Here is a 16,221-nt window from a genome sequence, read left to right on the forward strand (position 1 = left end):
ATCCCCTTTCCTTGGACCACTCTGGACCGAGCATCAGGGTGTCTGCACCTCCCCCACTTAGGCTCCAGCAGCCTCACCTGAGCCAAATCCTCACGATTCTCCAGGCCTCTGTTTCCCCCTCTGTAAAGTGGGGATAATAATCCCTGCTCTCTGAAGTGTGTGGGACAATATCATAATCCTCCAAATAAATAAGGAACTAAGAATATTGCCTGTGTACATCCGGGGGGTCCCAGGCACCTGTTATTGTTGGGAGCGCAGCTGGGGAATGCCGAGGTGCGTGGACTCCTTGTGCTTCCTTATTGATCTGCTTTATTTTTCCCAGGGGGGTGGGCCCTGGCAGCATCCTCAGCCTTGAAACTCTCCCCGAGACTCTTTCTCCACCCCTGCCCTTCCTGTGTCCCTGGCAGTGCTTGATGCCTTTGAGAGAGTTGAGCTATTCAACAAGGCCACTCAAGACCAGACCCCTACCGCTGTGTGTGGGGCAGTCCTGGAGTCCAGGGGAGGCCCAAAGCCTGTACGGAGACCCAACCCCCACCCCCCACCCAGGCCCAAAGAGCAAGGGCTGGCCCTCCATCATCTCCCTATGCCCAGTGGGACCTCCCCATTCCAGCTCCAACCTGCCTTGTGGCGGCTTAGTTGCTCTGATGGCAGCTCAGTTAGGAGGGTCCTTGGTGTCCCTTTTGTGCACAGAAGCAAGGACACTAAGCGATCCCTAAGAGAGGTGCACACAGAGGAGCTTGGTACCCTCAGCAGAGATGCACTGGCACGCACCAGTGAGATGTCCTACCTGCACACAGGCACAGCCCTTCCCAGGCCTCCTGGTGCCCTTCTCCCCAGTCTCCCCTTACCCACCCATCCTGTCTCCACCTGAGGTCCTAGGTCCCTTTCATCTGCTTGGGCTTCCCCTCCGGCCCCAATGTCCCTTTCCCTTGTGTCCTTTTCTGCAGATCTTGACTGAGGTGGGAGGGGGGCCTTGGAGGGCCAGGCATACGTGGAGCGGGCCGTGATTTGGCATGCTGGCGCCCGCTCAGAGGGTGTGTCGGGTGCCAGCTCCCTGGGGTCAGTGCGAGCCCTTCAAGGCTTGGCCACCCTTCCATCCCAAGCCTGGCTTCTCCTTCCTCTTCCCCCTTTCCCTGGGGAAGGAGGCAACAAATGAGTGGTGAGGGGAGCTCCGTGGACGCTGTCAAATTGGGCGACTGTTGTCACCCCAAGGATGGGGCCAGGAGGAAGTGGAAGTTTAACAGGTGCCTAATTACAAGTCCCGCTGGCCACCCTGCGCCACTCTGGGGATAGGGAAGAGCTTGGGGAAGGGCTGGGAAATGCCTGGGTAGGTCACTCTGTCACCCCGCTAATTAGGGTTCCTGGGACTCCTCCCCAAGGCGTGGACCAGGCCCCCTCCCTCCCATAGAAATAACGCCGGCTGCTCCCCAGCGGGTCACTCACTGCACCTTCCTGCCACCCCAGGCAGTGTCTGGGCCCTCAGCTCCCCCTCCCTACCCACCCCCACACACCCACTACTACCACCACCACCGGCCCCACAGCCACCGGCCCCCCGGGATACCCAGCCCAGGAGGAGGAGACACCGAACCTAGAGACATGGGAGTTCGAGGAGCATTGCATCTTCTGCTCGTGTGCCTGAGCCCAGGTATGGGACTGGGCAGGGGCACGGATGTCCAGATAATGCCAGACGGGCAGGGAAAGGGCAGCGTGGGGTGCCCAGCGAAGCCTGGAAGGCCGGCTGAGATGTCCTGGCAGGGTGCCACTCACCCTGGCCCTGCTGCTACTGGGGTTTGGATGTGCTGAAGGTTTAGGGCATGTGTTCTTGGCTGGCTCTTCCCTGCGCCCGTGAGCCTGCGGGGCTCACACATGTATGCCCATGCTGCGAATGGGTGCCTAGGGCTCACCTGGAGTTACTGTGGGAGTTGGGGGTGGAGCAGGAGGGTCAGGTGAGCAGCTGAGCTGGATGGGGGCTGAGGAGGAGCCTCTCCATCAGTCTGGGTGCTATTCCTGGCAGGAGGGACTCCCCCTACCCCCAGGTCAGAGCCAAGGGCTGGGAGTTGCTTGCCTTGAGAGGGCAGAGCCTTGGGCTGGTGTTGAGTGGGCTGCTTCCAGAGCGGCTCTGAGAGTCCCAGGATAGCACCAGCACCCCCAGGATGAGTCTAGGGAGGGTTGGGAGGGTAATTCCCAGAGCCTCTTCCTTGGGGCACACCAGGAAGGCAGGGCTCAGGATTGGACATCGTGGTGGCTGCCTGCCCGGGATGGGCAAGTCCCAGCAAGGGCCAATCTGTGCGGGCATTGCTGCAAATGGCTCTGAGGCCCTCCTGGGGTCTGGATTTGGGCTGAGAGGCATAGAGGAAGGGCTCAGAAAGGGGGGAAGCATTTTCAGCCTGTGTGTGTGTGTGTGTGTGTCTGCATTTCCAGCAGGATGCCTGCAACACCCCATCCGGTGAGAGCCTGGCTGGCACAGCTCACTCAGGAAGCTGGGCCATGGGGACCTGGGACATCTCTGTGTGATGTCTTAATATCTTAATTGACCCATACTCCTGCGGGGTCCACCTTTTCTCCCCTCCCTGCCCCTCGCCTCTCCTCCCCCTCCTTCACCTGCAGAGGGCGGGTTAGGAGGTCTGGAAGCAGCCTGAAAATTCACAAAGGACTTCCAAGCTGAGAGTAGACACTACTACTGAGGTGTCTGCCCTTTCTCTGAGAGTCTGCTCCCTCCCTCCCTCCAAGTGTCCACACCCAGCTCTCTCTCCCACTCCGGTCTTCCTTTTCCTTTTCTCCAGCTTCTCTCTCCTCTCACACTCCCTGGATGTGCCGGGTCAAATGAAGGTAAGGTACCAGGAACACCTTCTTTGGGAGAGTGATGGGGGTACACGAAGCCTGGGACCCGTGGGAGGAGGCTGAGAGAGCTATTAGGTTAAGACACTGCCCAGTGCAGGGCGGAGGCTCTCTTGCAGCTTGTCCCTTCTTCCCAAGAAGCCCCCTTCTCTGAGGACTTACCCTCCTGCCCGGCTGGCTCCCAGGGGTGAGGAGAACATTCTCTTGCTGTGGGTTGCTTTCAACAGCCCTTCTCCAGGGTGGAGCCTCTGCTCTCCGCTGAGTTCTGGCTCATCACTGGCTTGCCTTGTGCCAGCCCACGACCTGGCAGATGGCATCAGGATCCTTATCTCAGGAATGAGCTGATGTTCTCTTGGCCTGGGGCTGGAGGACATCTCGCTCGGTCCCGTTAGAGCCCCAGTAGCCAGCCTGCCAGCTCTGGGCTACCCTGGAGCCTACAGGGGTTCGGGCATGGCTGACGGTCCCGCCAGGATTCCGAGGGGCAGGTTTGGTGATGCCTGAGGTTTTGGTGTGTTGAAAGGGCACCTGCTGGCTTTCTGGAACCAGACTAAGCTTCTGCAGATATGTCTGGTCTTGAATGAATGCACACGCACACGGGGGGACTGTAAGAGTGTGTGGTGGGTGTGGCTTCTGGAATGAATACATGCCAGTGTTGCTGTGTAGACATGTGTCCGTATGGATCAGACAGTGTCTGTGTGTGTAGGAAGGTGGGGATTGTGTAGGTACGTCTCTGCATTTTGAAGCCTTCTAAGAATGCGTGTTGATTTCTTTGGCTGTCACAGCGTGTGTGAGAGATGCTCTCTAAGTGGGAAGGTGGTTCCAGGAGAAAGGCAGAGAAGGGCAGGGCAGAATGGGTTGCCGTGACCAGGGGCTGGGACCTCAAACGAAGAAGGAGAGGGAGCCAGGCTGGGCCAGGGGCCTGAGGAGGGAGGGTTGCAGGAGATGGGGAGGTGGCGTGCCAGGGTTGGGGCCCTGGGCACACCCCCTTTGTATTCCTCTCTAGGTCCAACCGGTTGGGGCTAGCACTTGCCTGGGGCTCTGGGGTAGGGAGGGAGAGATCCGTCCTGAGCTTCCATATCCTGACTCCTCACCTTGGGCTGACTCAATGGGGCTAGGGCGGGCAGTAGCGGGAGGGGCCCCAAATGGAGCGAGCACATGGGGGTGGCTGGATCTGAGCCACCTGATCACACAAGGGGAATGATGCAAAGCTCACCACGCCACACACCTTCCTGCAAGGCTCACCTGTCCTACAGATGCACGTGGCCGTGGTCCCAGCACCATCACTCACAAGCACACATGGACACAGCCAGGCTCCTGCTCACTGTCACGCATAGGTACACACCATCACTCAGAGCACTTGCACAGCCAGGCACACTCTGTCACAAAGGCAGAGACACACCCATTCTTCTGCTTCTTGACTGGAAAGGGACTCCAGAGGCCACTGTGGCCATCCTCCTGCCTTCAGACACCATCACCTCACTTGGCCCAGACAGAGGTGGCTCTTAACCTGCCAGGCTCTTCCATCATGTAACAGCCCCATGTGCTCACTGTGCCTACACCCCCTCCACACACACACACACACACACACACACACACACACACACACACTAACATATAAATAAACACTCACTCTACTAGATTCAAGGGCATGAATCTCCCTACAATACTCATAGGCAGCCACAAACATCGATAAGCAAGCAATGTACATGTGTGTACCTACTCATACAGGATACATAATGCATACAAGATTCACAGCAGCTCTAGATACACACACAGCATTCAGATGCAATCCACAATCATAAAATAAAGACATGCTTCCACAAGTATGCAGAGACATGCATCTAGCAATTTATGCATACACCTACGCACACACTCAGAGAAGCCCCTCCTTCCCAGGAAACCCCCACTGAGCCCGGGACTGCCACAGACAGAAATGGTGGAGGGAGAGGGGTTGAAGCTGACCACCCAAGTGCTGGTTCTGTTCCCCCTACCCCATCTGCCCTGCCTGCATCCTAGCACTGCTGTCTGCTGTGCGGATCAACGGGGATGGCCAGGAGATCCTGTACCTGGCGGAAGGTGACAATGTGAGACTGGGCTGCCCCTACATCCTGGACCCTGAGGACTATGGTCCCAATGGGCTGGACATCGAGTGGATGCAGGTCCACTCAGACCCCTCACAACGGGAGAATGTGGTGAGTGCTGGGCGCTGGGTTCCCCTCACCCTACACTGCAGGATATCTACCTGTTGGGCAGCCAACACTCTGGGGCGGGGGGTGGGGGGAAGCATGGCAGATAAGAAAACCAAGCCCTTGAACTTCCCCGAAGGCTTCTCAGAGACTGTGGCAACAGGGAAGAGCTATGTTATTACCAATCATGCCAGCTTGTCAGTCTGCCTCCTCCCACCCGACTCCAAAGGGAAGATGCGGCACTGTCCCCACCCTGGCCTTATACTTGCAGCTCTGATAGTTTTTGATTGTGAGTACCAGGCAGCCTCTCTGCGTGCCAGCAGCTTTATACACCTCATCTGTTTAATCCTTACGCACCCGTGTCATGCAGAGGTTGGGCAGAGCGTGATCTCATCTGATCTCATGCAAATGTCAGTGCATTGGGCACCATCGTTTCCATTTTTCATTGGAGAAAACTAAGTCTCAGGGAAGTTTAGAGAATTGCCCATGACAGCCAATCCGCGAGGCTTTCCTTGGCTCTGCCTGTCTCACCATCTCTGTTTTCTTCTCTTCTTCACAGTTCCTTAGTTACCAGGACAAGAGGATCAACCACGGTAACCTCCCCCATCTGCAGCAGAGGGTCCGCTTTGCAGCCTCGGATCCCAGCCAGTACGATGCTTCCATCACCCTCTCGAACCTGCAGGTATCCGACACAGCCACCTATGAGTGTCGGGTGAAGAAGACCACCATGGCCACCCGGAGAGTCATCGTCACTGTCCAAGGTATGACCAGACCCCTCTGGGTTCCCCTTCCCCAGAGTTCAGAGCCAAGGGCGGCTTGGCCACCCTGAGCCTGGCTCTGCCTCTTGGCTGGGCCCTGGCTCACCACAGCCCACTTCCCTGCAGCACGGCCCGCGGTGCCCATGTGCTGGTCTGAGGGCCACATGACTCGCGGCAACGACATAGTCCTGAAGTGCTTTGCCAATGGGGGCAGCCCGCCTCTCTCCTACAAGTGGGCCAAGATCAGCGGGTACACCCACCCCTACCGTGCCGGGTCCTACCACTCCCAGCACAGCTTCCACTCTGAGCTCTCCTACCAGGAGTCCTTCCACAGCACCATAAACCAAGGTGAGCGGGAGATTGGGCCTCTGGGTCCTGGTGGGGCTTCCTCTGGGGCATCGGTGGGGTGCCAGGTCAAACCTAGAAATCCCTGGGGGAGACCCTTTCCCTGAGCCTGTTCCAGAAGCTGCTATGGAGGAAAGATGAGGAGGCAAGAGGGGAGAGTCAGTCTAAAGCAGCAGGGTTAATCTGGGAAGAGCACAGTCTGAGATAGAGCTGGGCTTGAACCCTGGCTGGACCATGACCCGCTGTAAGACTCAGGCAAGTGGCTTAACCTCTTGAAATGAAATGAAACCTTGGTTTTTATTATACAGTATATGGGGGGAATGTGAGGATTAAAGGGGATGGGGTGTATAAAGCTGCCGGCACCCAGAGAAGCTGGCAGGTACTCACAGTCAAAGAGGATCCAAGCTGGAAGGGACCTTAGAATTCTGCCGGTCTAGCCCTGTCCTCACTGTACAAATGAGGAGACCAAGGCTCGCTAAGGATCACAGGGTGAATTGATGATCTCTCTCCAGTTGTTGGGAAAGGGGCCCTTCCTTGCATCTCTGTTTCAGCAGGGGGTAGGTGACTCACCTGGAGAATGGGGTTGACTTGTGACTGTGCATATACCCTTCCCTCCTTCCATGCCCCACCCCACAAAGTTCTAGAAACTCTCAGAGACCCTGCCCCTCCCCTCGGCCTCGCCATAGCCCTCTGATGCTCCCTCATTTCCAGGACTGAGCAATGGTGACCTGGTGTTGAAGGCCATCGGCCCTGAGGATGATGGGCTGTATCAGTGCACAGTGGCCAACCACGTGGGCTACAGCGTGTGTGTGGTGGAGGTGAAGGTCTCAGGTGGGTGCAGGGGCAGTGGTGCTGGGGACTCGGTGGCTGGGAGGGTTGGACTGGAGGAACCTGGGCTCTATTTTGGAGCCTCAGCTGGCTCTGCCTTCCCACTGCCATCAACGCATAGGTCTGCCAAGGGCAGCTGGGAGGCGTTAACTAGCATCTTTCCATATATGCCTCACTGCGGGTCCAAGGGCCCTGAGATCCCCTGGGTTCCCCATCCTATTCTCCACAGACGCCCTGCCCTGCTCCCTGCTGGTTAGCCAGGCCCCTGCGCAGGTGCAGAAAGCCTGACTAGTCTCTATTTCTCTCCCCAGACACCAAGCGCATAGGAATCATCATCGGTGCAGTGCTGGGCTCTCTGCTCATGTTGGCCTGCCTGTTTGTGGGCATCTGGGGGCTCGTCTGCTGGTGCTGTGGGGGCACCGGGACCGGTGGCACCCGCGGTGCCTTCGGTTATGGCAACGGCGGCGGGGTCGGCGGAGGGGCCTGCGGCGACTTGTCTAATGAGATCAGGTAAAACCTGATGCATGCTGCATGCTGCTGCGCGGCCCGGAACCGGCGCCCTGCCCCTCTTCACCCTTGCCTGCACAGGCCGGCTGGGACCCCCACCCCAACCCTGCCTGCCATCGCCACGGAGTGCTGGGACCACAGCATGTCGACCTGCTCCTCGTCGCATGGCTTTTTTCTCTCCCCCTTCCCATGCCTAGTCTCCACCTGTGCTCCCCTGCCCTCCACCTCCCACCGGTCTCTGCACCTCTCTGTCTTGTCTAGACTGTAAGCTCCTGGAGGGCAGGGCCTGTATTTATTTTCACAGTTCTCCTGAATTGCGCCGGTCAGAACTCTGGACATGCTTATTTAAGAAGAGTTAATAAGAATAGTGCTAATAACTTATTATAAACAAACTAGAAATAAAAATAGAAAAAGTCTAATAGTGCTAATGACTGCAATGCTCTGGGGATGGAGGAGAAGCCTGAGGGGGCAGGAGGTGAGGAGAAGCAGGGGGCAAGGTGAAGGTTAGTTAAGGAAAGGACAGGGAAAACAGCTCCTTCTGGATCTGCGAGGTTCCCTCCCTGCTAAAGCCGGGGGTTCTGCGAAAACATCGGAAGGGGACCGGAGGGCGCCTAGATGGGGCTGCCTGGACATGCGTGGGCAAGTCCTGTCCGGAGGATGGGGGTGGCGGCCCGGAAGCGCTGCGGGGGTCGCCGGCCGAGGAGGAGGCAGAGGGGAGAGGAGGTCGAGGCTTAGGTTGAGAGGCGAGGGGAGGCGGAGGGAGGCGCGGGAGACGAGGTTGCCAAGAGCCCCCGGCTCTGCCCAGGCCGTGCCCACGCCGCGCCGCGGAGGAGCCCGCTCACCCGCCCGCCTGTTGTTTTCCACAGAGAGGACGCCGTGGCGCCCGGGTGCAAGGCCAGCGGGCGCGGCAGCCGCGTCACCCACCTCCTGGGGTACCCGACGCAGAACATCAGCCGCTCCCTGCGCCGCAAGTACGCGCCCCCGCCCTGCGGCGGCCCGGAGGACGTGGCCCTGGCGCTCCGCACCACCGCCCCCGCCGCCGCCGCCGCCGCCGCCACCTGCGAAGCAGGCCCCTCCCCGGTCTACGTCAAGGTCAAGAGCGCCGACCCCGCCGACTGTGCCGCGGAGGGGCAGCTGCCGGGCAAGGACGGCCTCTTAGTGTGAGCGCGCCGTGCCGGGCTGCGCCCCGGCGGGGAGGAGGGTGCGGGGCTCTCTGTCCGCAGCTGGGGACGCGCTGGGGCCGGCTCCAACCTCGCCTGCCCCGGGCCGCCCGGCGGCTGGGGGCTGAAGGCGTTTCCCTCGGGAACCGAGTAGGGAGGCTGAGCCTCCTCCCCCTCAAGGGGGGAGGGGGGCGTCGGGAGAGGGTGTCGAAAGGCCATCTGGGCCCTCTTCGCAACCCCTGGTCCACGAGGCTCCGGGAGAGGGAGGGAGGAGAAAGAGTTCCAAAACGCTGGAGGCAGAAGGCCCGGTGTCCTCAGCCTAGGCAGAGAGCCCCAGGAGCCGGGTGGGTGGGAGTCGACTGAATTGTTGTGTGTATGTGATCTGAGCTCCGAGGCGGCATTGTTAGCACAATAAAGACAATGTAAGACTTGAGACTGAGGGGGCTGTGGTTCCACGGAGGGTAGGGCTTTGGGTCGGGGTGGTGGGCACTGCTCAGGGATGAGGCAGGGGGCGGTCGCTCCCTATTGTCCTGCTTCATTTCTGCACCATTTCCTCCCTCCTCCACCTTAGATCAGGAGCAGTTAGAGTTGGAAGGGGCTGTAATCCTATTCCTTACCTTTGCAGATGGGGATGCTGAGACTCTGAGGCTTGATTTTAAATTCAAAATCCTGCTTTTCTCTTTTATTCCAGAAATCAAGAGAGGAAACAAGGAACTGGCAGGGATAACCTCTCAGCATCCTCCTCTCTGTTCCCCTCCCTTATCTACCGAATCCTGACTTCCTTATATATGGATGCCATCCAGATGTATGCCAGATGTATGCCATCCTTCTCAACCACGAGGAAGGATTTCAAAGTCATACTCTGGGGTAGAAAAAACAGTCATCCAACGTAGTCTCCTTTTTAATGAAAAGGTCGTTTATCGGTCATCCTCTGAATGCCAGGTGCTTTCTGATATTTTGCCTTATTTAACCCTTGATGTGCAGGCTCCCATTATAATAAGTGAAGAAACTGAGGCTCAAGGGAATTAGGCATCTTAACCAGGGCAACAGAGGTTTTGATCCAGGTGCATTTGACTCTGGGTCATTAGACTCTTTCTCTGATATTAGAATTCCTTCTACAACATTCCTGGCAAAGGATATTTCAATCTCTTCTTGAATACCTCCAGTGGCACCTCACTACCTCCCAGAGCAGTCCATTTGACCTCTAAGGTTCAGAGATACAGTGCCTCTATTGAATGCAATGTTTGGCCTCACACAGTTTTTATCCCTTGTCCAAGGTCTATTCTTAGGGAGCCCTAACATCACATTGCCAATTCAGCTGCCTCGAGTGGGCCAACTGGTTGTCCTCCATGCAGGATGACTGCAACAGGCACACGACTGGATGTATGCCTGGTCTAGGGGCTGAGGGTCTTCCGAAGAGCCTAGTACTTCAAGGTCACTCCATTCTACCTGCCTCTGCTCAGCCACCTGCCTGTTGAGAGCTCAAGCTCTTCCTTCTCTTTTTGCCTCTTTTTCTCTTGAGGAGAAGCTGGGCTTCCTAATTCTTTCTTCTACCCTGGGGCCATCCAAAGTGAGGAGTTTGGATGGAGCAGAGTTTCTTGGCAGAGGAAGCCCTGAAACCGTGCTTGGCTGTGCATAATTAGAAATCCCTTCTGGTTGGCGTGGGTATGTGAAACATGGATGAGGGCATCTCTGTCAGCCTTGATGGAGCTTTGGAAGAGAAAGAAGAAATGATGGTGGGACAGAGGGAGCCAGGGACAGATGTCTTCGAGTGGGGGTGGGGAGGTGAGGGGTTCGGGAGGATGGATGGGCATACGGGGGTGGTGATGAGGGGATTCACAGTGAGGGGGACAGAGAACGGCAGGAGCCATCCATCCTCTCGTTTATTCGGAAACGTTTATGAGCACCTGTAGGATGACTTGTTCAGAGACAGGTAGAGCTCTGGCAGGGCACTGGGCCTGGCACACATTTGCCCTAAGGCAGGGGATTGACAAGGGGAGGGCCCTCCCAGTCTAAGGAGCCTCCAGCTCAGCCTCCTGCGAGGTGGTGAGAGACAAAGGCAGCCAGCTGTGCAGGTTGTGTTGAATGACATCATCTTCCCCATCCAGAAACCAGGGAGCCGTGCTTGGCCTTAGCCTCCCTTTGAAGGGTGAGAACAGCGAGGCCCTGGCAAGAAAAGCTCATTAAAATGCACTAAAGGATTTTAGACTCTGGAAACAACTTTCAGGCCGAGGGACTCAACAGGGAAGCCAGGGAAGTGCCTAAATCCCTAAATAAATTATCGCCGCACTCACCTCCACTGGGTCAGGGAGGAGGGACGTTTCTGCCCCTGAGGTTTCGCTTCAGGGACCATCTCCGTGTGTTTTCATTCCTCCTGCGTGAAACCTTGTCAGCGTTGGAGGAGGATAGCTCTGGGGAAATGTTTGCCGGTGGCTTTGGGAGCGGGGTTGAGGACATAGGGCAGAGAAGCCCTGATGTGTATCATTTGCCCTTTCCCTGATGTGAATTCTCCACCGTGGCTGATTTCAGGCGACCAACATGAGGTGCCTGGTGTGGAGTCGGGAGAAATGTGCACTATCACAGTGTCACTGCCGGAGGAAATAACCTCTGGAACTAAGGCAGTCGTAAACTATAGCAAACTAATTAGGAAGGGATGGATTTTGAGTACTGATCTCCTGTGTCTTAATAGAACTCAAATTTATATAATTTACTTTGTAATAATGGCTACATTTAACAACTGGCTTATAAACCTTAGGCAGGAGTTCCATTGTGGCTCAGTGGTAACGAACCCGACTAGTATCCATGAGGATGCAGGTTCGATCCCTAGCCTTGCTCAGTGGGTTAAGGATCTGGCGTTGCTGTGAGCTGTGGTGTAGGTCATGGATGAGGCTTGAATCTCCTGTTGCTGTGGCTGTGGTGTAGGCTGGCAGCTGTAGCTCCAATTGGACCCCTAGCCTGGGAACTTCCTTATGCCTCAGGCTCAGCTCTAAAAAGCAAAAAAAAAAAAGCAAAAAACAAAAAAACCTTAGGCAGATCATGTCCCTAGGCAGGCAGCACTGTGTCCACAAAGGCTGCTTCAAGAGAGTTCCCTTGTGGCTCAGCAGGTTAAGGATCTGGAGTTGTCATAGAGCAGCTTTGGTTGCTGCTGTGGCAAGGATTTGATCCCTGGTCTGGGAACTTCTACATGCCACAAGCACGGCCCCTCAAAAAAGGCCTTCAAGGGAGGAAATTTCAAGTTCAGTCCTGATTTTTCTCTGTTTTTCCAGAGAGATACAGAAAGCACCAAGTCAGCTGTGTTCATCCCACTTCCTAGTTCTGCCTGTTTGTGTCCCAGCTTTGCCAAAACTGAGTTCTAGTTCCTCTGGCTGATGAAAAATTATTCAGATAATTTATATGGCCTTGGTAGCCATCAGAAACCTAACTTGGCATCCACAGAATTTCCATGAATTGGTCTCTCAGGGCATCCAGCCCTGGGTAATCTACTCAGAAGACATTCTGTGTCCTTCCTGACTCAGTTCCTTTTCTGATCCTCTTGCCCAGGTTTTAGGAAGTCATCCCCTAGTCACCTTCTCTTAAGCCTCACATTCTCAGCAGCGTGACTCTATGGAATCTCAGTGATTTGTCTTCTCTGCTCCTATGAGAGTAACTATGGGTGCTGCCCCATTACCTTTCAATTACTCTAGGCCCAGTCACACTGTGTGACTCTGGGGAGGGATTAATTTTTTTTTTTCTGCTTCGCTAGTCACAAAGGAGTTTTGAGAATTAATTTTCTATTCACTGCTTAGGCAGCAACCTGTCATAAGGCAGGGAACTAGATCTGCGCTTTAGCCCTGTCCCCTCTGCTTCCCAGGGGGAGCCTCAGGTGAGAGCCTAAGAAACCTGGCTGTGGAGTTTACACTCTTGGTCCATCCAGCCCATCTGCGGAATCATTTTGAGACAAGCTGGGACCTGGGACCTGAGACCCTTTAGGGGTCTGCTTGAGCCTGAGCAAATGTCTCCTAGAGGAATACAAAGAAGCTTTAAGGGACTAAAAATAACTGTACCCATGCAGCAGGTGGGACAAATTATGAACAACAAGATACAAAAAGACCAAGACCCACCGAAACAACTTTCGGTTGAGTGACTCAACAGGGAAGCCCCGGAAGTTCCTAAATCCCTAAATAAATTATTGCCGCTTCCCAGGGCTCACGAGCCAAGGCAGGGTACTGTGCCTGAGCCCTGCACACAGCACCACCAAGGGGGTGGGCAGACCACCTAAGCCACCCCTCCAGCCTGACCCATGGGTCCACTCCTACCCTCTCTCTATTTAAGGGACCAGCTTGCTGCTACCCAGGGAGCCAGCCAAGGCACCTATTACTTGCTTTTGCTCCTTTGTGCTGCAGCACAGGCTCCTTTAAAGTCTTGTCTGAATTTCTCATCTGGCTTCTTATCAATTGTGATTAATTGCAGAGTCCAAGAACCCAGCTCAGGAACAATTTCATTTATTCCCAGCGTATAGAAACGAAACAAATTCCATTCAATTCCCTATAGTTAGATTGCGAAGAACGTGGAACACTAAGTGTGAGGGAGGAGACCGGAGCCCTTGTCAAAAGCAGGGTTTTGAATGGTGCGAAGGAGGAGAAGAGGAGTCTGGGGCGAAACTGTTGAGTCCATTTTTTTTTTTTTTTTTTTGGTCACACCCACGGCATGCAGAAGTTCCTGGGCCAGGGATCAAACCTGAGCCACTGCAGTGACAATGCCAGGTCTTTAACCCACTGAGCCACATGGGAACTCCCACGTGGAGCCCATTTTTATAGTGGCTGAGTTTGAGGTGATGGCGGACCCGTGTCTTGGGGAGAAAAGAAGGAAAGGGAGTAGGAAGAAAACTTGTAATAAATATTTGTGATTTAGTCATGTTCACATATGCGAAAGAAAAGCCCTCGGTTTTGGAGTCAGGTAAACTTGGGTTCCTAGTTACTAATAAGCTCCCAAAGCCTCCATTTCTTCCTCTTTAAAATGGAAGAGTGGGAGTTCCCTTTGTGGTCAGTGGTAACGAACCCAAGTAGTATCCATGAGGATGCGGGTTCAATCCCTGGCCTTGCTCAGTGGGTTAAGGATCCAGTGTTGCCGTGGGAGCTGTGGTGTAGGTCACAGACACAGCTCGGATCTGGTGTTGCTGTGGCTGTGGTGTAGGCTGGCAGCTATAGCTCTGATTCGACTCCTAGCCTGGGAACCTCCATATGTTGCGGGTGCGGCCCTAAAAGATAAATAAATAAAATAAAATAAAATAAAATAAAATAAAATAAAATAAAATAAAATAAAATAAAATAAAATAAAAAGAAGCGATAAATAGGTCGATTTTGTGTGAAGTGCTGGTTGCAAAGCCTGGTACATAGTAGAGGCTCTGCAAATAGTTGATCGGAGCCCTCCATATGTAATTTCATCTCCCACAGGAGGACTGGAGCCTGCGATATGACCACACAGAGGTGGGGGTGGAGGCTGAGGCTGTGGGAGGTCCACAGGGCGGCGGATGGAGTGAGGAGAATGAAGTCTTGGGATTGAATTTGGAGATGGCTCACTGTCTGGGGGACAAGGCAAGCAGCCCAGGGAGCAGCAAGTAGAAAAGCAGGATGAGAACCAGGCCTTGCCTCTGAATCCTGGAACCCACGTGCATGTATTAATATTGACAACAGTCTTCCTTAGTAGAGTGATACCAATAATAACTGGAAGCGCCTGAAACACAGGCTCAGCAGGGTCTGATCCAGGCCTGGGGACAAGCTGCCAGCATTCTCAGGGCCACCTCCCTGGACCAGGGTGTGCCCTCTGTGCCCTTTCACCTCTGCCTGCTCCCAGCTCCTGGCACTCAGCCCCATGGCCTCTGCCCCTGGGCTCAGTGCCCACTATGGCACCCCTGGAGCACTGATCTGCCAGCCCCTGCAAGGTGGACAGTCCCTCCTGCAGGGTCCCCACACAGCTCTCCCAAAGCTGAGGAGGGACCCTCCTAGCAGGGGGCACAGAGATTATCTTCAACATTTTGGGGAGAATCAGCTCCATTTGGAACTGAGCTCCTTCAGAGGAGCAGACCCCACTTGCACCAGGCCCCGCAGACGCCCCTGGTCAGCTCCCACCCCCACCCCACTCCTGCCTGGATGCCACCTGCAGCCTTGTGGCGCCTCCCCTCCCTGCCGTGACTTGCCTGAGCTTGCTCAGCTCTGGGGCTCCCCAATCACTGGGATACAGTCCCTGATCCTGGCTCTAGCTGCAGCCCCCACTGGGGCTCAGGCCCTTTTTGAGGCTGTTTTCCCTGCCTGGCACTCATGCTGTCTCACTTCCCCTCTTAGTCAGGATTCCGCAGATAATGGAGGGGAAGAGGGAGAAGGATGCTGAGAATGGTCAGGTCAGAGAGGTTATGCCTGCCAGTTCCTTGTTTCCCTCCCACATCCTCTTTTTTTTTTTTTTTTTTTGGCTTTTTACGGCTGCAAGTGCAGCACGTGGAAGTTCCCAGGCTAGGGGTCTAATGGGAGCTGCAGCTGTCAGCCTCCGCCATAGCCACAGCAACACAGGATCTGAGCCATGTCTATAACCTACACCACAGCTCACAGCAACACTGGATCCTTAACCCCCTGAGTGAGACCAGGGACTGAACCCGAGTCCTCATGGATACTAGTCGGGTTTGTTACCGCGAGCCACAGCGGGAACTCCTCACATCCTCTTCTTCAGAAAGGCAGCCTGGCCCTATGCTATGATTGCAGTCTCCACCCTCCTCCCAGACAAGGGGAGTGGTGTTTACTTTGCTGTCTTTGCCCTGTCCTTGGAATGTCCTGTCACCCGCGCACATCCATCGGACTAGGCTGCTACTGAGGGGAGGGCTGTGTCACTTCTTTTCTCAACATCTGCTCCCTTCAGGAGTTCCGATTCTCTCTATGAGCTGACCTTCCCTAAGCTTAGTGTGATGGACAAAGATTGTACTTGAGACTTCTCCCCCAGCTTGGGGCGACGATAGCCAAGGCCTGTGATGACTTCAGGGGCATATGATGGAAAAAGCCTCATGTATTTCCCCACAGATCCTTTTCAAATGTACGTGTGAAAACTTCCCTCCCTGAAAGTGCCCAGCAACCAATAAGCAGAGTCAGGCAGGTCCCGGGAAAACTCGCACTGATGCTCCAGGCCTCCCTGGACCAGGGCAAGTGGACACGTCAGGCACAGCTCTCCTGGACCTGTCAAAGTGCCCCTGTTCCTTTGACTAACAGGATCCTTTGGGAGCTTTATCCTACACAACATGCAGGCTTCCCATTTGGTTTATTAAGGACTTACAGAGGAAGTTCCTGTTGTGGCTCAGCAGGTTAAGGACCAACTAGTATCCATGAGGATGTGGGTTCAATCCCTGACCTCGCTTAGCATTCCGCGTTGCTGTGAGCTGTGGTGTATAGGTCACAGACGAAGTTTGGATCCCACATTGCTGTGGCTGTGGCGTAGGCCGGCAGTTGTAGCTCCAATTCAATCCCTAGCCTGGGAACTTCTCTATGCTGTGGGCGTGGCCCTAAAAACTTAAAAAAAAAAAAATACCACCTTCTGATGACTGCCTTTAAAAAATTGAGCAACAAGTTCTTGGTTAGGAGC

At 55.0% G+C, this 16,221-nt stretch overlaps 1 protein-coding gene and 1 long non-coding RNA gene across 2 annotated transcripts; one reads left to right on the top strand and one right to left on the bottom strand.

Annotated features, from left to right (window-relative positions):
- Nucleotides 1–1,410: 1,410 nt before the first annotated feature.
- Nucleotides 1,411–9,055, top strand: VSIG8 (V-set and immunoglobulin domain containing 8). The gene is made up of 7 exons (XM_047784194.1): nt 1,411–1,645; nt 4,855–5,030; nt 5,584–5,785; nt 5,909–6,130; nt 6,839–6,958; nt 7,267–7,465; nt 8,329–9,055. The coding sequence occupies exons 1-7, from the start codon at nt 1,597–1,599 to the stop codon at nt 8,624–8,626; spliced, it is 1,266 nt and encodes a 421-aa protein (XP_047640150.1). The 5' UTR covers nt 1,411–1,596; the 3' UTR covers nt 8,627–9,055.
- LOC125129472 (uncharacterized) lies at nt 4,663–8,568 on the bottom strand. The gene is made up of 3 exons (XR_007135484.1): nt 8,387–8,568; nt 6,515–6,697; nt 4,663–5,700 (listed from the first exon to the last, which is right to left on the bottom strand). It is a non-coding gene; the product is annotated as an uncharacterized LOC125129472 (long non-coding RNA).
- Nucleotides 9,056–16,221: the final 7,166 nt, after the last annotated feature.

This window comes from Phacochoerus africanus, chromosome 6, assembly GCF_016906955.1.
Source record: "Phacochoerus africanus isolate WHEZ1 chromosome 6, ROS_Pafr_v1, whole genome shotgun sequence".
NCBI classification, from domain to species: Eukaryota; Metazoa; Chordata; class Mammalia; order Artiodactyla; family Suidae; genus Phacochoerus; species Phacochoerus africanus.